The sequence below is a fragment of the Pyrus communis genome, chromosome 17, assembly GCF_041283825.1.
Source record: "Pyrus communis isolate YQ-2024b chromosome 17, ASM4128382v1, whole genome shotgun sequence".
In the NCBI taxonomy this organism is placed as follows: domain Eukaryota; kingdom Viridiplantae; phylum Streptophyta; class Magnoliopsida; order Rosales; family Rosaceae; genus Pyrus; species Pyrus communis.
The window spans coordinates 24,566,774-24,589,518 of record NC_142581.1 but is presented as its reverse complement, the minus strand read 5'-3'; the positions used below and the strand labels follow the sequence as shown (position 1 = coordinate 24,589,518).

The 22,745-nt window shown below is 37.4% G+C and overlaps 2 protein-coding genes and 2 pseudogenes across 2 annotated transcripts; 1 reads left to right on the top strand and 3 right to left on the bottom strand.

Moving 5' to 3' along the window:
• Positions 1-10: 10 nt before the first annotated feature.
• Positions 11-5,509, bottom strand: LOC137749563 (acyl-coenzyme A oxidase 3, peroxisomal). The gene is made up of 14 exons (XM_088689639.1): positions 5,416-5,509; positions 4,280-4,906; positions 4,049-4,166; positions 3,856-3,963; positions 3,450-3,622; positions 3,249-3,348; positions 3,094-3,168; positions 2,834-2,964; positions 2,115-2,250; positions 1,918-2,037; positions 1,251-1,397; positions 1,032-1,136; positions 842-943; positions 11-435 (listed from the first exon to the last, which is right to left on the bottom strand). Exons 2-14 carry the CDS (start codon positions 4,735-4,737, stop codon positions 184-186), a joined length of 2,025 nt encoding a protein of 674 aa, XP_088545765.1. The 5' UTR covers positions 4,738-4,906; positions 5,416-5,509; the 3' UTR covers positions 11-183.
• Positions 5,510-6,497: 988 nt separating this feature from the next.
• Positions 6,498-15,574, bottom strand: LOC137707524 (uncharacterized). The gene is made up of 19 exons (XM_068446409.2): positions 15,076-15,574; positions 14,858-14,932; positions 14,585-14,735; positions 13,682-13,750; positions 13,259-13,431; positions 12,648-12,785; positions 12,048-12,173; positions 11,508-11,606; positions 10,637-10,757; positions 10,392-10,455; positions 9,846-9,900; positions 9,643-9,767; positions 9,234-9,307; positions 8,838-8,887; positions 8,363-8,449; positions 7,746-7,796; positions 7,570-7,653; positions 7,257-7,307; positions 6,498-6,910 (listed from the first exon to the last, which is right to left on the bottom strand). Exons 1-19 carry the CDS (start codon positions 15,412-15,414, stop codon positions 6,827-6,829), a joined length of 2,016 nt encoding a protein of 671 aa, XP_068302510.2. The 5' UTR covers positions 15,415-15,574; the 3' UTR covers positions 6,498-6,826.
• A 1,168-nt stretch (positions 15,575-16,742) lies between these two features.
• On the top strand, positions 16,743-17,788 carry LOC137749585 (pentatricopeptide repeat-containing protein At1g06270 pseudogene; annotated as a pseudogene).
• Positions 17,789-18,105: 317 nt separating this feature from the next.
• LOC137708910 (KDEL-tailed cysteine endopeptidase CEP2 pseudogene) lies at positions 18,106-18,991 on the bottom strand (annotated as a pseudogene).
• Between the last annotated feature and the right edge of the window lie 3,754 nt (positions 18,992-22,745).

Sequence of the window (22,745 nt, the reverse complement as noted above, 5' to 3'; positions counted from 1 at the left end):
TAAAACTAAATGAGAACAAGAGCAGGATTCATTTTTTGTTGTTAAAAGCCAGCAGATTTATTTTTACAACATTACTTTGGAGTTGATGCCATTAATTAGACATAAAATGGCGTACATTATTACAAGTATTAGACGACAATACTTGTGGCTCAAGAAATCATTTGGGAAAAGCTGCTAGTTGTGCTAATGCCGCTCAACTGAAGACCACGAATTTGAATCGATCCAGTTAAAAGCTATGGGACTCAGACATGCATCGGGGATGCCGAAGGAACTCACCAAGGCCAGTGCATGCGGCCGCAATTCACCACAGAGTCTCCTTACTTCTTTCCTCACAGCAGCGACATTATCGGTCGATAAGTACCCATATCGGAGGAATGCCGCATCTTCTTCCAAGCAAATCAATGCGTACATAGACCTCAACAGAGCTAAGACATTCTGCAGTGAAACAAAACTCTGACCATAACTTCATAGGTTTTAAAAATGATGTGGGCATAAGCGAGTTTATTAACAAACATTCCAGATTGGAAAGTGTTCACATCATTAGTGGGGAAAGCAATCTTCAGGCAGAAAAAGAACCCAGACAAAAATGTCCGATGAGGGACGATTTTGACTCAGACACAAAGAAAAACCCTGAGATTATTTCTGCATCCATAAATCTAACACCCCCTCCCTTTCAACCCATCTCTCATTCTAATCCAGTTTTATGACTGCATATCCGATTACTTCAGTCATATGCTAAACTAGAATGTGTACTGCAGTAATAAACAAGCAGTTTCAGATCCTAGGACTAAATTATCAAGCATCATGTCTGACAATGTCAAAAACAGTTGGTAAGATTTACCTTTAATGAACCAGCAGGTAGTGCCGCCTCAGCATCTATGAAGGTTTGCAATATTGCTCGATCTGCAAAAGCTCTGCCCAGGTCCCCTGCAAGCTGATAACTCTGGTACAGGAAGAGTGAAGAGCAATGAGAGAGTTCTACACAGAGAGAGACAGAGACAGAGAGGTTTTAGTAAGAAGACGATTCTTACAAGAATGATTGAGTACTCTTTGCTTTCTCCCTGTTTTTGACGTTGTGACACTTCCATAGCAAATCTATTCAATAGATCTCGCTCTCTTAAGCAGAAAGCGTCCATCTAATGTCGACAATCAATGAGAAGATTTAAACATGAATAATCTTAAAAAACAATCCAATGATGCTTCTAATACTATTTAAACATAAACCAGTGGATCTAAGAAATAAGATCAACCTGGAACTGGCTACACTGGAGGGTAGAACTTGTAAGCTGAGATGGAATGACAGGGCAAGGTTTATTCATATGCTCTAGTCCCAAAGCTTTAAATGGTTTGCCTCTCTTCTGAGCTGCTATATACTCTGCAAGCAGTGCTTTGCTGACCTGAGTTAAAATCCAAAAATTCCACTATTTGAGATAGAACTCCGATGAATGGCAAAAGAGAAAACACTACTTTTCTGGCAGGTTCAGAGACTAAAAGAATACTTATCTACTAGCATATTCCCACCATTATCCGAACACTAACCTAATTCATCCGTGTTACTATACATTCTAGCAAGAAAGCATTTCCGGATATAGTATTAATCTTACACACACACACACACACACATATATATGTTACCTTACTAAAAGCTTGGTTTCAATGCAAAACAGGAAAAGTTACAATCAATTTCAAAGTAACAAACTTGGAACCTGTTTGAACATAAAATGATGTCCATCCAAAAAGGTCATTCCTATATTACAGTCAAATTTGCGTCAAAAGGCAATTATAAAAGAAGTTCTGAACACACTACAGCTCACATCAGCCTTTTTCGTTTCTAGTTAAGAAAAAATTACTTCAGTTCCTAGAAATTCTATGTCAACAGAAAATATCTTGCAGTTTGAACAGAAGACTTGAAACTACCTGTTGCATCAAAACATTGTTGTCCCCCTCAAAAGTGGACTGCACATCAAATTCACCTTTAAAATGACCAACACGGTTTTCAGTCTTTATACCTTGCCCTCCACAGGCTTCGCGGCATTCCTGAAGTATACATCAACTTTCAGCAAGGCCAAAGAGAACAATAACTTTAATTTGCAGTTCATAATTCAATTCCTAACCTGAAGAGTCCGCATGTTATGCCAGGTATGTATAGCCTTAAATGCACTAGAAACAACATGGATGGTTTTGCTCGACTCAGGCGTCCTCTTAACATAAATCATCTTTAAGTAATTTGAAGCAAAAGTCATAGCATATCTGAAGAAACAGAGAAATAATAATAAAAATAATATCAAAACCTAGTGGTTTAATGTTTCAACATTCTGCTCACAGTGCCAATAATTTCATCACATAATCATTGACCATTTGTACCAAATCTGAAAGAATCAGGACCAACCCTTAAGCACATAATTATAAAATAGAAAATATCTATTATTCACTTTTTCTTATTGAACACATGTTCACTGTAATATTGACACCAACAAGAAAAGAAATTTCAGAATTTGTCTTCAGTTTGGTTACAACAACAACAACAAAGCCTTTTCCTACTAAGTGGGGTTGGCTATATGAATCCTACAACGCCATTGCGCTTGGTTATGTGTCACGAGTTTGGTTACAGAAGTAGCAAATATATTATGAACTTGGCTGGCTGTCTTAGTTACCACAAAATATCCAAGATCTAAGAGCATGAAATATATCAGTAACTACAATGACAATAAGAAGTATTTCCTAGACATGAAAAACCAGTGATTCTATACAGACAGTATAATTTAACTTGTGCAAAAGCTGTTCTAGCAATAAGTTCCAATTGAACCGAGAAACTGCAATGCTACAATCTTACGTCTTTGCAAGAAGAGGTAAAAGCCGCTGTTGATGACTGGGGTAGTCAAGCAATAGGACTTCAGGCCCATTTGGCGTAACAGAAAAGGCCCGCCTTGTCAATGAGTACCTTATGGCTATTGCTAAACTTACCTGACCATAGGGAAATAAATGATTGGTCAATGATGAAAATTCAGTTGGCAGAAGATATCTGCAATCCCTCAATCTACAAATATGTAGATGCAAGAATAGTTAATTGCCACCATACTTGAAACCCATTACCTGTGATGAGTAAATGGAACTGACTGCTATAGTTACACGACCAGATGTCAATGGAGCCATGAATGCTGCAAATCTCTGAATGAAAGAAACAAAGTGACAATAAAAGGAGAGAAAATGAAAGGAAAACATATATGTCCAGCTGGAAATAGAACTACCTGATCTGGGTCTTTTATTGCACTCAGATATTTCCCATCTGGAGAAACATCAGCTACTGAATTTAACAAATTTTCCCTTGGAATTCGAACGTTGTCAAACCTGTAAACACATTTCTAAATCCTCTAAGCCAGAGTTAAACTTACAGAAATCTGTAATAGACATGAATAGTCAATTAAAATGAAAACTAAAAACATGATTACCATATTCGACCATTATCAACACCATTTAAGCCAATTTTGTGACCACAATCGGCAATACGAACTCCTGGACAGACATTACCATTTTCATCCCTGATCTGAGCTATAAGAGCATGGACGCCTTGGTTGTTCCCGGAGATACTGAGTTGTGAAAAGACTATAGTGTGTGTGGCATGCTAAACATCAACAAGAAAAGTAATATATCAGTGTACAGACAGCACAGATGGAGAAACTTTATTGGGAATTTGCAGTAATGTGAAATATAATTGGGGCAAGAAATATAAAAAGCACGACGCTATGCTTTTAAGGTGATCCTTGCATTATTTTAAGGTGATCCTTGCATTATTTTAAGGTGATCCTTGCATTATCTTATCAAAGGTAAAAAAATCAGAAAATTAATGATCCTTACATTAGCTGCTCCTCCAATCCAATACTTCTGAGCTGATTCACAAGGAGTATTAATAACAAATTCTTCAGTACTTGAATCATAAGTGGTGACTGTTTCAATCCCTCGAACCTAAAAACACAATTCCGAAAGCAATAAGCGAAAACTAAGCAAAATATAAGACAAACAACAATCTGCAGGCATGAGCTCAACATACATTACTGCCATGGCCCAACTCAGACATTGCAAAGCAACCCTTGATTGCATAGTTCTCAGTGTCACTCAGCCACTTGTCGTGATGGCGCTTTGTGCCGAAAAATTGAATGGCACCGCCCCTGAAATTCATCAACAATCCGAAAACTTGGAAATCAATTAAATCCTTCCTTAACATTCCACAATTGAAAATTTGAAATAACAAACAATGCCATGAAAATTCAATTGGTTATACCACAAAAAGAAATGGACACCGAGCTTGACAGCAAGGGAATGATCAAAAATCCCGATAACCTCGAAAAACGCAAACTTTCGCAATTCGGCATCGACCCCTCTATCAGTAAGCCAGCCTTTGAAAACCCCACGATCCAGCAAGTAGGCAATTCGCTTCATGGTCATCTGCCGCTGCTGCTCCATGCTTTGGTTGTAGTCCGGCGCGATAAACACCCGGCCGCCAGCCTCTCTCGGATTAAAGAGCTTGCTCTGCTTCATAAGGCCGAAGAGCCAGTCCCTGTCCTCGAGATTGTGCGCGTCGAGGAGCTTGCGCATCTCCTTGGTGTCGAATTCGAAGGGTTCCGAGAGCTCGGGAGGAGAAAAGCCGAGGCAGGGGTTGGGGGAAAGAGGGTTCGAGCTCCATGAGGGTTGGTTGAGATGGTTTGAGAGGACTCGAGTTCGCCATGTCACGCGATCCATCGCCGTATGCGGAGGAGGAATTTCAGATGAATTTCGGGAGCGAGCGAGAGAGATAGAGTTTGGTGAAGGGGGTTGGTGGTTGCCTGACTCCCCTAATATATGAATATATGAGAGAGAGAGAGAGAGGAGTGATTTGGATTTACCCGCGCAGTGAGGGAGTGGGCCAGACCTGGTTCATCCACTTGAATCGCTGAGTGGACAGTTTTTATACCACATTTATATATCATTTTAGATGGTGTAAACAGTCACGTTATTTGAGAGAGAGAGAGAGAGAGAGAGACAAAGAGTGATTTGGATTTACGTGCGCAGGTAGGGAGTGGGCCAAACCTGGTTCATCCATTCTATGAGTCGTCGGTGAGTGGACATTTTTTATACCACATTTATATATCATTTTAGGTTATCATTTTAGATGGTGTGAACAGTCACATTATTTGAGAAAAAGAGAGAGAGAGAGATAGAGAGACAAAGTGATTTGGATTTACGCGCGCAGGGAGGGAGTGGGCCAGACCTGGTTCATCCACTCGATGAGTCGTCGGTGAGTGGACAGTTTTTATACCACATATCTATATCATTTTAGATTACCATTTTAGGTGGCGTGAACAGTCACATTATTTGAGAGAGAGAGAGAGAGAGAGGAGTGATTTGGATTTACGCGCGCAGGGAGGGAGTGGGTTAGACCTGGTTCATCCACTTGATGAGTCGTCGGTGAGTGGACAGTTTTTATACCACATTTCTATACCATTTTAGGTGGTGTGAACAGTCACATCATTTGAATTAATCAGATTTTTAAATTTAGTTCATTATTTAATAAACTAATAATTAAGAAAAACTATTTAATTAAATAATAATTGTGGTATACGAAGAGTCTTTCTTCTTCATTTCTTTGGATTTTGCAAATTTTTTAAAATAATGTGACCCGTCACATTAGACGCTAACTAATTGAATGTTATCTTTTTGAATTGGGAATTGTCGTTCATACTTGCCATTCACATTCAATATCGAAATAAAGTGTTAGATAATTTATTTTGTCTTTTCTTGTTGCTTGTCAACGTAAACAAAAAAATGAAAAGGACTTTTGCACAAATTTTTCAACCTCATGGACATCAATTTATAGTTATTAAATTAAACAAATGAAAGAAGACCCACACGCTAAAATCAATCATGCCAGTTAATCAGCTAACTGAAAATATTTGTGTTGAGTTGTGTATGCTTTAACTAAAGAAGAAATCATTGTTGCACGTCGACAAGAAGGTGAAGGAGATAATCTTGACAATGCAATACATAAATTACCAAAAATTTCATACCAAAAAATTTTAAACATACTTAAGAATCCAAAAATATGTCCACATTGACGAGATATTACATACTCCCAGGCTCAAAAAGCCATGATATCAACTCTTATAAAATAAATTATGGTCCCAAACAACATTATTTGTGACATTGCATTTATTTTCATATTTATAGAAAATTATTATCATGTGGAGGCAAGTTTCTTCAAAACGGAACCTAAAAAAATTATAACTTGTTACAATGTAGAGTTTATTTTTATACATAGCTGGCCCAAGTTAGGACCAGAATATATATGAAGTTCGAGAATATCTAAAAACTTTCCAAAAGCTCCAATAAATTCCGATTCCATAGTCCGAAAAATCCGAATGGAAAAATTCCAGTGCAATTTGAAATTTTTAGAATAATAGAAAATTGAAAACCTTAATTCCTTGGAAAATCATCCCTGTTCACATCTCCACAAGATACACATGTTATAACCAAAATCTGGTATCATATTATTAACTCCAACACTTGCTTCATTTGTGTGTGCATTTAAGTTTACACACAAAATGGCAAGAATCAAGAATATCCTACTTCCATTATTCCTTCTCACCAAATACAACATCAAGTTTCTTTGCTCATCAATATTTTGTTCAAGAATATCAAGAACACCAGACATCCAATAAATCTTCCGCGACGCATCCAATTCCAGCAAAAATGCGGTCTACTTGTAAAGTGAGAGTATACATCGTATAATTACTACTCGATACATTCAAGTATTATACCTAATGACGTTACAAAACTGCAGAGAAGGCGGGATTCATTCCTTTTGCCTTTTACTCATACTTTTACGCTTGTTAACATCCAGATACTTCTTCCTTAACCGTATTGTCTTTGGTGTAACCTGTATGTATAAAGCATCATGGGATAATTACGCGTCTAAAGCAACAACTTTAATATAAAACGAGCAGACTTAGCACCTGTTTGGTAACCTTCTGGTTTTCAAACCTTTTTTTTTATATAGATAATGACATAAAATTAAGACTGGAAAATGACATTATTCTATTCGTCCATTTGTTTTTTTTTTTTTTTTCTTTCTGGAATTAGCAAGTCAATAAGAATTTTCTCAACTAATTCAGCAACTAGCATCTGTATGAACTTTGAAATGTAATTTCCGTTGCAATATACGACAAACGTTAACTATTAGGTGTTAATCATAAGTTGAAGGATGAAGTTAAAATCAGACTTACCTCAATCAGTTCATCAGAGGCTACATACCCTATTGCTTCTTCAAGAGTCATCTGCATCCCAATGCTTTCAGATATTAGCAATCACGGAACAGATACAAAAATATATAGCAGTAACCTTTATATATTACAGCAATGATCTTCCTATTATTTTCCAATTTCTCATAAAAAAAGAAGAAGAAGAAAAAAGGAAGATCGTTGTCCATAATCCATATCTTTATAATATGGCTACAAACCGATCCCGATTAAAGTGCAGTGACCATACGATGCATACTATGAAACAAGAATAAAGAAGAATAGATTGGTTGATACGTACAAGGCGAGGAGGAGATAGTTTCACATTCTCATCCTTGCTAGCAGCACGCACATTTGTAAGTTCCTTATTTCTAACTGGGTTGACCTGCACAAGCAAGGTCAGTCAACTAAATACCACAATTTTCAATACCCTAAACATTAACACAATTCATAACATGAAGCATAAAATGTACTTACATCTAGATCTGTGTCCCTCGAGTGCTCGCCAACAATCATGCCATCATATGTCTGTATTAATGAACAAAAGAAAAACAAGTTTACTATCAAACAAAACCAAGTTACCCGGTTCCTTTATCTAAGGTACTCTAGGTTCTAATTTGTTTTAAATCGAACTGCTTACGCAGTTTTCTAACATATTTATTTCTATGAAACACAGCTTTGACCCTTCTACTACAGTCACATATTTTTCACCCGTTATTGTGGTTTGAAATCAATTTTATCCTGGGCCACTCTGTTTCAGTTAATTTGCCCCAAAAAATTCAGAAACACCGATGTTCTTGTCCATTATTTCTTACCCTCTTTATAATCTGGAAACGAAAAACAGCACTTCACTCAATTTTTTCTTCTTTTTGTCGTCGGAACAGACCACACTCATTTCTAGGAAAAAGGATCTAAAGTATTCCAACTTTCCAAGCATAAAAGATGTTTTTCAGCAGAAAGCCAATTGTTAAAAGGAACATACTGGTATCTTATAAAAATAAAGAAGCAGCCTTCGGTCAATATGAATTAATTTTATCAAATTGTGGGAAGGAAGAAGACAAGCAGTGCCATGAACCGATCAAACATTTACCAACCTCCATCCCAGGAGTGACAAAAAGAGTTCCGCGAGGTTCTAAACTCATTAGTGCATACGCTGTGGTTGTACCATAGCCCATTGACACCTATAGAATTAAACACAAACAGATATTAATTGTCATCTAACTCATACAACTTTGATATAAAAAAACAGGGGCAACATATAGAAGATTTAATAAGATATGTTAGGAGCAGAAGTACATCATCTTTTGTTTTAAAATAAGGGAAATCAGGCTTACAAATTTTATTTCATTTTATTTTTTTTAAATAGCCAATGTTGTAATGAGCCACAACCATCAGCCAGCTTTAGATCAAAATATAAAACCAAAAGCAGATTTTCAGAGACGTCTCTAGTATTTAAGATGTCGTTAAATACATACATCTCCTTAAAAAAATAGCAGTTTGATCAATAAAGACATTTTAACAATATTAAAACGGAATACATTATAAATCTAAAGGCAAGTACACACATACCAACACTCCTTTCCTGACATCTCCAAGGGGACCTCGATATTTTTCATATTCTGTGTAAAACAGATAACATGCATGAGAATGTTAAAATCAAACGAATTTTCAATCAAGCAACAACAAAGCTAAACAAGAGTCTGGGTGGTAAACTGGCAAGATTTTAGTTAGGGTGGTATTTGTCCACCCCTAATATATGAATATAGGCACAGATATTCGGACATAAACATGTTAAATCCTTGCAATTTCCAGCCTCAGGGTTACCGTGTCCTGGCTTAATTTAGGTAATGAACAATTAGGATAAGAATTAACTCCCTATCAAGAACCCAATTACATGACAGATTCATAGGGAACCAGAAAGGCAAAGGAATGGATAGGTAGGAATAACAATGGGGAAAATCATACTTAAGAAAGCACGGTGCATAAATCCAGTTCCACGTGTGTCACTGCTAAATACGCTTCTGTAACCAACCAGGCCCCTGAAGAATGCAACAGAAAAGATCAATTCTATTATTGATTGCCGAAAACCTGTCATCAAGATGGGGTCCAGATAAAAAAGGAAAACGTAAATGATAATCCAACTAATTGATCACATGCTTTGAAATGGTTAAAGATTATGCCATGCGACATTGGTTGTGCAATGGTAAATAGTCACCGTGAGACCAAATCAGTAAGATGATTTTTTTCCTGATAACAATATCAATATGCTAGAATATATAAACAATACAATATATAATGATATAATGATCGCTTATACAGCACAATAACAAAATGAGGAAGAAAAGGAGAATTGACATTGAGGGGGAAACAGAACCTTGATGGACATGTCAAAGACAATCTAGTCCGGTCGGCACTTCCTGGAACAGGACCCATCTCAACAACCTCAGCTCGCCTATTAGATAAGGCTTGCATAACCAACCCCACATGCTCTTCATTTACCTGAAAATAATAGCCAGTGCATATGAGTCTCAGTTGTTGAAAGAAAAGAGCAGCAAAATTTACATCTCAAAGTCTTACCTCAATAGTAACTTCTTCAATTGGCTCAAGTTTATGACCACTCTCTGTTTTGTACCTGATTCATTAAAGCAAAAATTGCGCCAGCTGTTTACATGAGTAATGCAACAATAAAAAAGATAAACGAATAATCATACAATAAAAAATCTGTGTGTGATATACATACAATAATATGTGAGCACATACACATAAACACATGCAAAAGCCGTAAATGTACCAAAATAAAACAGAAAATAGGAGCTGCAACTGAATAATCACTGATTCCCTTTTTCAAAGATCAGGTAAAGGTAAAATATGGGTATTATACATTTTTGTAAAGCGTATGATACAACATTATGCCTATCGGTATCTCGCAAAGAAAGTACACATTTTGGTGCAAATATTTGGTTGGTTTTACCAATCTACTCGATTATGTTTTCGGAACCTCAATATCTCCGTAATATGGGGATTCTTTTTCCTTGAAGATAAAATCACTGTATCGGGGAACTCGATGTATATAGAAAGAAAATCACATTGCATCACAATAAAAGGTACAAAAGGGTGCCTCACATGACTTTGGGTGGTGAGACAGACAGCTCGAAGCCTTCCCGCCTCATATTCTCAATTAAAATACCTGTTTTCCACAATATGAAAACTACATTAATAATATGTTTAAACTTAATTGCCAATGAAATGTAGGGGCAAGAACCTTGTTAATATAAGCTAAACTGTCTTCTTTTTATTGATGATTGATATATTCTCTTGGAATTAAACAAGGAAAAGGGAAAATAACTGCAAATTTAAGAGAAACAAACCCAGCTGAAGTTCTCCCCTCCCCTGAACTTCAAATGATTCTGATAAACCTGGGAGAACATTAATGGCAAGATTTGTTTCCGCTTCAGCTGATAGTCGATCACCAATTTTTCCTCCAGTGAGCTACAAAAATAACACCACCAGTATGTCAGATTATGCACAGTGGTCCATAAGTCCAACCCATTCTTAAAGATGCAGTGATCAGTTTTTTTTTTTTTTTTTTTTCCCCTTACATTAAGTAGAAAGGAATAGGGGGAGGTAAGGCCATGAGGAATAGGGGGAGGTAAGCCATGTTAAAACTTCAAATAAGACGTAACATGAACAGTAACCCCAATAACATTTGTCGAGAACATGCCTAGGGTGTTGACAGGTTGGTGGACAAAAATAGATATTTGAACATTACCTAAGAGGACAGAGTACCCTAGAAGGAGTTATTCACATATTATTATGCAAGTTCAATGAAATTCCTTACTTAGAATTAGGAAGTTGCTGGACATCTTCCATATTCCTACCATGCTCATGTCCTATTTTGTTTCCATTGGACATGTAAATCAAACCCTACTTTAACGTCAAATTTAGGAAAACAAATAGATGCTAAGAATGAAATATGATACAAACTGTCAAATCTCTACTCTTCCCATATACATTTTGTCCATATAATTTCCGCACTTTATCCGAGGCGTGTATCAAGTACAGATAATTCATAAATCAATGATTTTAAACCAAAGTGAGAAAATAAAGTGCATGTGTTTTCCACTATAATAAGAAAACAGCTCAATGAAAAATACGGACATTGATGATAAAATGTAGTATAAATAGAGCATATATAATAAGTTAATAATTGATTGCAAACGGGAAAAAATTATGACTTACATGGGTACCGTCACGACCAGCTAAGGGAGAGTCATTGACACCAAAAGTCATGGAAATAGTTGGTGGATCCAACACAACAGTGGGCAATGCAGTCATAGTCTATCAGATGTAACCACAAGTCAGTTTTGCATAGAATGTACCACCATGACATGTTATAAAAAGAAACAAAGTTTCTCAAAAGAAACGGATAAAAAGTTAAAAACCCTAGAATGATGCTAAAATACCATGGCAAAATAAGAAATCCATATCATAATGTTTTCCATCTTCTTGAGACAGAAGTAGCTAAAGTTATCAAAGCAACTAATTTGACAGACAAACACAATGGATGTAGGCTACCTACAACAAAGGGAGATGACAAAACTTAGTGAGGGCCCCAGTATCAAGCCTTCTCAAGGTAGGCACAGAAGTACAATGGATACAGGAAAATATACAACGAAGCTATAATTCATATTTACTAAAATAAATAGGAGAAAAATAAAATAAAAAAGAAATGCAGACAAACTAAATGTAAAGTCTAAAACCAAGATTGCATTAATATACCTCAACGCTTGCAACTGTATGGCCAATAGATGGGCTTGTTAACCCCGCCATTGACACTATGTCACCAGCTCCAGCACATTCAATTACGACCATATGTGTTCCCTTCTTTTTCATCAGCTTCACAACCTGCAGAAACAAGCAGTTATCCAGTACATTACTTCAACAAAGCTTGTAGAAGATGAAGTAAACAAAAAATTAGTATTTTAATATTTTAACATTTCAATCTGAAGTTGAGCCTTTCAATAACATAAAAAGCTGCAGCACTTGAGAACAAATATCAAACTTTTCATTGTTCTCTGAGAGATGAAGATGCTTCAGATGTTTTTTCATATCAGATTCTTAGTCAGAGAAAATAAAGCTAGAAGCCTCAGTAATCTAATTAATCAAATTTAAACTGATGGCTTTTGAGGGCAACAGTAGTTAAAGGGGCCAATCTGAGAAAAATTAAGGAAGCCATTTCAGATAAGTAATGGTGAACGCTACAAGAGCTTTAACCCAACATGGGTAAAATCTCACTGTCATAAAGAATCAAACATTGTCCAGTCCAAAAGAAAACTTCTTGATTTTTAACAACCATGAGGCAAATATAGAACCACAAACCTTCCCTTCTTCAATTTTCTCAACTCCAGAATCTTTGTGACGAAGCCCATGAACTCTGTCACCAATGCGAATGCTGCCAGAGGAAACTCGTCCGGTCAATATTCGTCCAAGGTAGAAGTCTCGTTCCATCATAGAAACCTTACAAAAACATCAATAAATGCTATTTTAATTTTGCCAGTACTATGAACAATAAAATGAATGAGAGGAAAATACAAAATTAGTCATTTATCTGTCAAGTTTAAAAAAAATAATAATATTGCTTGGCCAGTTTGTTTTACCAGGTCAGTGCAGATGACACAGGTTTTACAGTCACAGAATTATAGACTTCTACAAATGAAAGTATGCCAAAACGTTCACAAACTTAACTGCGTTTGACACAAAAGACAAAAAGATGCAGTGCATAGTGAGCAAAATATAGGAAAGTAAGAACACAGCCTTTGTTTAGAACTTTTTTATTTTCTACAAAGAATCAAGAACAACGGCCTCTATCGAATTTGAAATGTGCACATGGAAATCTCAAGTGAAAGCACTTTATAATTAATATTGACTCAACCTGCATATTTCCAGTTTAAAGGGGAAGATGAGAGCATACAGGGGATAAGTATACAAACCAGCATTTGAAAAGGTGCATCAAGATTGGCTGTTGGTGGAGGAACATGACTTATAATGGCATCAAGCAGCCGTGACATGTTTCTTGCATCAGCAGGAGGATCTTTGGTGAAAGTGGTCGAAGCCCATCCTTCTTTAGCAGAAGCATATAGCACAGGAAAATCTAGCTGCTCCTCTAATTCAAAAATAGGAATAAGTTTAATTAGTTTTTCATCTGACTAATACGAAGTTAGGAAAGTGAAAATTAAAGTTAGAACATAAAGCAAAACCAAATAGAAATGGACAGAGAAACCCAGGATTTTGTATATTGTGATGCAAGGCTTCAAATATCAGATGTGAGATTTTTATTTTCTCAAAATAAAAAATAAATTAAAAAGACAACAGCAAACGTGGGTGCAACCATATTGATTCTTGTCTTTCCCCACCTGTAGCACCAAGATTCGCAAAAAGATCAAATACCAAACTCTCGACTTCATTACACATCTCCTCAGAAACTGCACAATCACAAGAATGAATAACATAAGCAATAATCCAAGTAACGGAAAATATTTTAAGGCTTCTAGAAAGTAAACAAAAGTAATTGTGATCTGAGAGATGAAAAATGTTTTCTTTTTGGAAATGAAAAGAAAACTATTTGCCAGAATTCTAGAAAGTAAACAAGAGGAATGTAAAACAGTAAATGGGAAAACTTTGAGACAAATTAAGTGAAGAGAACCAGACACAGACACCCAACATACAGAGAGAACATTATGCAAAAACAGATTGCCTTCAAAGAAGCAATCCAAAATCATCTTCACACAACTCTTCTTTTCTTATGATGTAACCTGTGTTTGCTTGTACCTTGGGGTTTATATATAGTATATAAATCAGTCCTATGGGTGGGACTTTGGTTGGACGAACCCGGCCAACTCAAGCACAACACAATCTTTGGATAACTCCAATTTTTGGAAAAGGATAGTTACTAAGTTTAACTAATAAAGAAGTTATTAAGCTAAACAAAATAGAGATGTTATTTCTTTTACCCAAATCAAGATTTTAACGGATTATTTCTTAAACCCAAACCAAGCAACTAAAGAACCCAAATAACCTATACAAAGTATGTATTCATTCTAAAAATGTTACACTATGACGAGTCACTGACAATTTTCAAATGGAGTTCATTTAGTTATACCATGACAAGTCACCCAATACGGACTTGAACAAACAAAGACCTCTTAAACCATCCAGACTGCTAATGTCCTCCTTAATCAATGTCCCCAATCTAGAAGCATTCATGCAATATAACTTCAAATTTTCAAATTAAAGATGCACCAAGCACGGATAAGTACCTGCAGGACGATCTACTTTGTTTAGAAGAAGAATAGGGCGCAGCCCGTATTTTAAGGCTTTAGCAAGCACAAACTTGGTCTGTGCAAGCGGACCTTCTCCGGCATCAACAACTAAAATCGCCCCCTCAACCATACCAACAACCCGCTCCACCTACGTAGCCATCCACAAAAACGTAATGAAATGAGTTTGCAACATTCATAAGCAATAGATACTTTACATCCATTAAGGGACAAAACAAAAGCATTGGTCATTGGTTTCGAAAAGGGACTGACTTCACCACCAAAATCGGCATGTCCAGGCGTATCAACCATGTTTAACTCATTCTCCTTCCACGGAATTGATGTAACCTGCAAAACCATTTTAAGGTAATTGATGCAACCACAATAAAAAACAACCGAAGTAAACAAAAACATTTCCATTTTTTTAAGATTTCAGATTCCAATTCGCATAGCAGTATCGGATTACACTTGAATACAAAGCCAGTGCTGACCTTGGAGGCGATAGTAATCCCGCGCTCGCGCTCGAGGCTGATGGAATCCATGGCTCGTTCGTGGGGTATGTCGGCGCCGCACTGGCGGAGCAGGCGGTCCATGAGCGTCGTCTTGCCGTGGTCGACATGGGCTATTACCGCCACGTTGCGGAGGCGGCTCGGATCCAGGGAGCTGTTCGGTGAAGTGGCACTGGAGGCCGCCGTGGCTGCCGAGAAGGCGCGTGCGAGTGGAGATGCGCGTGGGGTTAATGGGTAGGGTTTGAGAGTGGTGGACGCGGAGGATGAAGAGAAGGAGTTGCGCGTGGAAGACCAGAGAGAGCGAAGCAAAGGCCCCGCCATTTCTAACAGCGAGACAGAAATGGCTGAGTAGTTCCCGTGCAATTGCCAGGGTTTAAGGTTTAACGTTGTTTTAAGACTAAACCAGATTTTACATGGGCCATGATGTTCCACCACGGTGAAAGTTCGAAATTATATCAATTTACACATCTCTACCTTTTGCAAATAATGTTCTTTCATGGCGTAGTTACCACTTTTATCCCACCACCAACGGTGACATCCTTATTGTCAGCATTACTATCACCAGCCAATCCTTGAGAACAATGGAAAAAAAGATATCTATGTAAAGAAAACTATAGGAGGGCAAGATCCAACGGTGATGTATGGTTGCCCAAAAGAAAAATCACTTGGAAGTCCAACGGTGATGTATGGCGAGATCCAACAGTGAACAGCTACCCAAAAGAAAAACTGCATGGAAGTCCGGGGACCTTGCCCGACCACCATAAGCTACTACCACCAGTGCCACCATTACTCCTAAACACTAAATTACATTCCATTCTAAAAATGCATTTTCAAAATATCATATATGTATTCTTAAATTATAAACATGCAGCAAGTGGCCTCTTACCACGATGGTGAAAAAGTGATAAGCTCTTGCATGACGGCGTGGGTTCAAACTTCGTCGATGGTTAATCTAACTTCTAATCTAACAAGATCTATCATTTCATAAAAAATAAATAAATAAAAACATGCAAAATCCTATTTGTCGTTTTCATTCCTAGAAATTCACTCAAAATATAATCAGTCTCTACTATGCTCGTGTTATTATATTTATAATATGCCCCTAAATGCTCGCTTCCTGTTCGACAATATTCCTCTGAGCAAGGGCGGAACCAAGTACAAGGCTCCCCTAGGCTATAGCATAGGGAGAGTATATTTAATAGTAATAAATTAAAACTTCCATATCACAATGGTTCCTTATTTTATTTACTTGAAAGCTTTGAATGCTAGAAACCTAGAAAACATAGCATAAAATTCTTGCTTGAAATTACTACATTCAAGTTTTTACTATTATATAACTTTATGTAGGCAACATAGGATTAAAAATTTGATTTCGTAGTAATAATTTTAGCTTAGCCCACCCACCGAATAATTTCTGGCTACCAGAGACAAATTCCTTGTAATCTTTTTCTCAATTCTTTGTCCAACCAATATCCTTATCTTTGTAGCACGTTTACAAGTTCTTTTGCTTAATACCAACTGCAGATTCACGGCAAGACACCCATGTTAATGTTGTTGCAATGATAAAATTCTTCAGATTTGGTTTTGTAATTGTTGAGATGCCGCTTATGTCGTGCAAATATTGACGTAACACAATCTACAAATACAACATGGCTTTCAGAGCAGCAAATACAAGGCTTTGCAGATGTGTTCTTCCTCTACATTGTCGTCTCCTGCAGCATCGTTCCAATCACTTGATCTCTTCATCAGAATTGCTCCAAGAAACCATAAGAAATACGGTTGAAGCCAGAGCATACGAGAAAATACCTGATCTTATCGTTTCCTCTGCCCAAGCATGCCAAAACCCCAATCATTTCTCACTCATTTCGACCTATCCCGACAACCTTGAACACAGGTGGTTGATCAGTTGATCAGATTTTGCAGTCTTTCATCCCTCTAAGGCCTCGCTCTCGAGTGCATATTACTTATTCTTGCCTCCTTTCATTTACACTCCAGAGCTCCAATCCCTTCCCTCTTGCTCTTGCCATTCTCCAACGAACTCTTCGCTCTGGCTGCGTCCTTGTCCCCCAAACCCTTCTTCTCCTCTCTTCTGCTTGGATGAACTGCCGGAAAGAATCTATGTCCGTGTCTAAGATCTTATTGGAAATGCATTCAATTGGATATCATCCCGACTGTGGAGTGTGCAATTACCTGATATCTTCTTTGTGTTCTGTTGATCAGTTGAATGAGGCGGTTAAACTCTTAAAGGGTATGAGTAGGGTAGGATGTATTCCTGATTTGGAGAGTTTTGACGTAGTAATTGGTGCAATGTGCAATGTCCGAAGAACCGCCAAGGCAGTAGACATGATAAAGAAGATGGTGGAGAAAGTTGGGTTGACACCAAGGCAGGGGACAGTTATGAAAGTGGCAGCAGCATTGCGGGCAAACAAAGAGATATGGAGAACAGTTGAGATGATTGGGTTCTTAGAGATGAAGGGTTACCCTGTCAGCTGTGAGAGCTATGAATTGGTGGTTAACGGGTGCTTGGATGTGGGTGAGTATATTTTGGCAGGGAAGGCGGTGATTAGGATGACGGAGAGATGATTTATACCTTAAATCAGGACCAGACTGAAGGTTGTTTAAGAGGTTGGCTGGCGCTGGTGAATGGGAGCTGGCTTGTTCTATGAGGCAACGATTTGGAGAATTGAAGTCGTAGCTCCCTGTATTTCTTTGAGTCCATGGATTCCAGACGGGAGCTTGTACTCAGTCCGTTTGAAGGTAAATTCATGGTTCTTCATTCTTCATGCTAGGGCCAAGTAGAGTTCGAGTTGAAAAATAACTTGTTGGTAGAGCTGAACAAGTTTGCGCTTTTAAACTTATTTGGAACCATATGTTATTTGATAAACTACATAATCCCAGTTAATACCCATTACGTTTGAATTATTTTCCTTGTTTTCTTTTCACTAATTGGAATTCGACCGTTGCATATTTTACCTTGTTACCACATTGAAGAAGGTTAATTTATCATACTGCTCAAGCCTTAACAGGGTAGCTAGCCTGCATGGCAATGCTGTAAGTACCTTCCTTATCAACCGAATTGTGTTTCATTCTTGCATAACCAGATCCACCCCAGTAAAGACCCCAGGAATTCTTCACAAGCCAGTACTTTTTACCACTATCTTCCCCATAGCCCGACCGCGGTGACTCCCTGGTTGATATTTCCACAATGACCAGTGAAGATAAAGAATAGACTTGAAGTTGAAAAACAAAACTGCCAGCATCGATTGCAACAGAGACTGGTTGGTGAGCAACTGCGGCTTGTAGGCTTTTCTCATTATTGACGGGGTATTCTCTTTCGTAGCCACTTACGTTCATAGCGCGCGTTTTCAATTTATCAGCATCACAGGTACCATCTGATCTTTTGTAGGGATGATCTTCTCCGGTGGAGAGAGTCCATTATCTTTTGTGAAACTAAATGCTTTCTTCGTGAATCCACCACTACAACATTGGTTCCCGGAGTTGACATCGCAGTCCACAAGTTCTTGTTCTGGTAGTGACACCAGGTTTCCAGTTTTGATTTTGTTAATTCCTTCAACAGCTGCTGCTGCGGAGAACGCCCAACAACCTCCTATTTTGAAAGTGTATTACTATCGGGGGCTGCTACTGAATATGCAATCTTTCACGCTACTTACTACTACGGTCTGGTGGTATTCCTCTTCATTTGTAAGTGAGAGGTCTTGGGTTCGAATTTCATAAATGGCAAATTCGATACCAAATGAGGTTGCCTATTATGTGGCTTAGCTGAACTCCTCCCTCCCCTTAGTGTAAAATTTACTAAAAAGAAAAAAAATGCAATCTATCGCTATCTGACTAACCTACTGTTTGGACCCGATTTTACACTATCGGCCCGAGTAATCATAGACGTTGAATGAGTAGAATTTTAGACCATGGAATGACAAAGTCGTTGAAATGATTTTTAGTTATTATGAGAAATAATATTGTGATTTTAATCATGATATTATCTCTTAGTAATATATTAAATTATTTAAACCTAAAATTTGTCTAAATCCCAATTAATTTGAATGATGGTGGAATATTGGGATATGGACGGCGTTAGATAATGAAGCAAGTAGTACAGTTCAAATTGATTTGGATGTTTGGCAGTGGACATGCAGATTGAAGTAGCTTGGAGTGGAGATTAGCATATGGGATTTGATGATCTTAAAGTCATGGTCTTGGATAATGATGAGATAAGCAACCTAGGTAGACTAGGTCTTTTTGCATGGTGATAGATGTTGTCATATGGGTTTAAAAGCTACTAATGGAGTTTTTATGATGAGATAAGAAGCCTAGGTAGGCTAGGCATCTGATGAGATGTGATAAGCCTAATTTTTAGGTTTGAAAAGTCAAGGAACAAATCCCACGAATCAATTTGAAGGACATGCCTTGGCTTCTGATGCGGATCAAGTTCAGTTTCGCGAATTAAAGTTGCAGTTGGACACTACAAAATTATCTGGGCGCGCCACACAACATTTGCTTCTATAAATACAATGTCGCGGACAACATTCAGGGCCTTCCAATTCAACACACAAATTGCCCTGTGCAAACCTCTTAAACATCTTGAGATTTTTTATTTTCTTTTTCTGCCAACACATCTTCAGTTTGGATAAACAACATTGTTACTGTAAAATCAGCCGACCGAGGAGCACCTTCAGTTTGGATAAACAGCACTGCGTAGAGGCCGACTGGTTACCTATCCAAGTCTCGATCGAGAAGGGTTTCAAATCCTTATTGGCAGAGGTCATCTTATTAGCTTTCTCAGCAAAATAAGGTGTTACAAGTTACAACATTTACCATCAAGACATACATCTCTTTTGAGTACCTATGTAATCACCGTGACCAAACCCGGCGCCGACAATTCATGAACTTCGCAGAACTAGCAGCCTTGTCTTCAGGCTTGAGAACCCAAAGACCCAGACGTGTTCCTTCCTCGGTCGCAGTTGCAAGATCAAAAAGTCAGTAGTGCGTTCAACGCAACATCAACAAATTTTACTCCTCAGCCGACGAGTTGGCACGCCCCGCATCAACCGAAAGACGTAGTTAGCTCATTAGTTACTCGGCCTGCGCGCCACGTAAGCTTTGTAGTTTTTAGGGTCAACACCTACATATTAAATCCAATGTCTAAAAACAAGTAGGGAAATTTTATTTGAACCCGTACAACCTCTTTCTACATCCAACTTACTTTTTACACCCATATTACTTTTAATTAAGATACCAATATCTTTTTAAACCCAAATTTATTACCTAAACTATCCTCACAAATCCAATTCAATTTATAAATTTAGCTATACATCCATTTATCTACAATGCAGTCGCCAAAATCTCTGCCTTCAATTTTGCAAAACCTATCAATGTAGCACTGCCTCATGCCCAATATATGCATCTACAGTAAGGCAACCCCAAATTATTTTAGAAATCAAACCCACAACAAAACTTCAAAAGGTCCTCCTCGAAAATTTGAATTCTTACAACTTAATGCCATTTTGAGAGCTGGAAGATCTACGGTTTTGTGGGTTTAAAATTTCTTTGAATTTTTTTTTATTTTTCTATCAATTGCTTCAATGAAATTTTATTTGATATTTTTCCTAAAGTTTCAAATTTCCAAATCGAATTTTAAAAACCCAACCCAGCAGAGACCAGTGATGTAGAAAGATTTCCTGATTTGATCTTTTTCTTAAAAGCTTTTCTTTTATTATAAGAGCTATTAGGGGTGTTGCTGAAATGAATGTAGGATAAACAAGGAGAGTGATGATAGGGTTTAATTATAGAGTGTGGGTTTACTCATAAATTTTAGTTTTATTGTTAACTTTATCTTGTACTTTATGGTAATTATACAATAGAGTAAATAAGACAATTCACATTTAAAGTTTAAGTTGGATGTATAGAGAGGTTATGTGGGTTTAAATAAAATTTCCCTAACAAGCATGCCTTAAGTTGCTGTGCAAAATCTGATCAAGTTGTGGAGCATTCAAAGACCATGCTAAAACTCCCCACACGTAATGAATTAAGTTGAGCTAAAACTCCCAAACGATGGTTTTGTTAATTCAAACCCCAAATCTCAATCCTAAACCCACCCCACTAATCATGATTAGTGCCTCCTTGAAGCTTCATTGATAAAGGCAAATTAATGCATATTCTAAACACCCCACTAATCGTGATTAGTACGACAAAAATTCTAGTTGAGGTAGTGATGGAAAGTAGCACGAAACTCTCGAACTCGCTTTGTTTTTTATGATTCTGTAAGTCAGCTTTGGGTTGTATTTTCCGTTTCTTTACCCAAAAAAAAAAAAGTAGCACGAAACATATACACCCTACATGTGGGTATGGTTTTGGGACAAAGCTAAAGGAAGCTTAGAACGTCCGAACAATTCACATGGGGAGAGACTACTGTATAACGTGATTCCCTTCCCTACAGACTGAGTATGGCCTCATGCCCCAAATCCCCTAATCCCACTAATAAAGTATCTTATTATTCCTAATCTTTTTATACTCCAAATCTAATCTCAGGTCCAGCTACTTTGTGTTAACCCTCACACCAAGAAGACCGAAAACGAATGGAGGAGGTATCCCACTACACAATTATGGCAAACTAATTTTGGTCTCTCTGCAGCTTCGGTGCTACATGAGGTGGCGGTACTTTTAACCCTCAGGTAATAAAGCATGCGCCCCTAAGGAAGGCCTTCATGGGAGTTTTGGACGTGGGTTGGGGGTTCCAAACTTTTGCTCGCTTTTCACTACTGAACATGATTATTATTAATTTATGACTTAATTTGTGTTATGATTATTAATTTATGACTTGGGTTGGGAGTTCTAAATGTGATTATTATTAATTTATCACTTAATTTGTGCTATACCCCTTATATTGTACACGAAATCTTAATTTATTCTCCACACTCTGTTATGTTTGATATGAGCATATTTATACTATTTTGTTATCTTATTTCCCTATATTTACTTAATTAATTTCCAGTAATTATAGTGTTTTATATCATTTTTATTTATTATAGGTCTAATTTGGTAAAGTTGACAATTAGAGATTAAAAAGAACAAAACGAAGCAAAATTGGACTTGGAGTTGGATGGCAAGCATTGGTTGTAAGGGCTGGACGTTTTGGAGCTGTTAGAATGTTTCACGTGTGTACATTTGAAGTATAGAGGTTCAATTCAAGAAGGATTTGAAGACAAAGTTGGAGTTGAAGACTACCAAAGAAATAAGGCAACTCCCATGCACATTATACTATCTTATCTCCAGCTGAAAAGATAAATCCTAATTAACTTTAAATACTTTCCAACTGATTTCCTAGAGTTCTACCACAATCCAAACTTTCTCTTACACATATATACTTATTCCTTCAGCCACACCACCTTCTTATCTCTGCAGCATCCCAATACCACAAATTCCCTGAAGCCTTTCACACAACCCAGCCGTGTTCCATCCTTCCATTCAATCGTTGATCCACTCATCCATTGAAGTTGCAGGAGCTTCTAGTTTCTTTCGAACCTTTGTTATTTATTTTCTTTTCAATGTTTGTTATAATTAAGTTGCTTTTTAATTATGATGAACATGTGTAACTAATCTCTTTCTTTGCTAAAGGTGAACTAAAGCCATGAACA

Coding starts and splice junctions, on each gene's coding strand:
- LOC137749563 (XM_088689639.1), bottom strand. CDS start 4,737: ATGGATCGCGTGACATGGCGAACTCGAGTCCTCTCAAACCATCTCAAC. Junction 3,964..4,048: donor AGTTGGGCCATGGCAGTAAT/GTATGTTGAGCT, acceptor TTGTGTTTTTAG/GTTCGAGGGATTGAAACAGT. Junction 944..1,031: donor AAGAGTACTCAATCATTCTT/GTAAGAATCGTC, acceptor TTCCTGTACCAG/AGTTATCAGCTTGCAGGGGA.
- LOC137707524 (XM_068446409.2), bottom strand. CDS start 15,414: ATGGCGGGGCCTTTGCTTCGCTCTCTCTGGTCTTCCACGCGCAACTCC. Junction 14,933..15,075: donor GGATTACTATCGCCTCCAAG/GTCAGCACTGGC, acceptor ATGGTTTTGCAG/GTTACATCAATTCCGTGGAA. Junction 7,654..7,745: donor CGAGGGACACAGATCTAGAT/GTAAGTACATTT, acceptor TTGCTTGTGCAG/GTCAACCCAGTTAGAAATAA.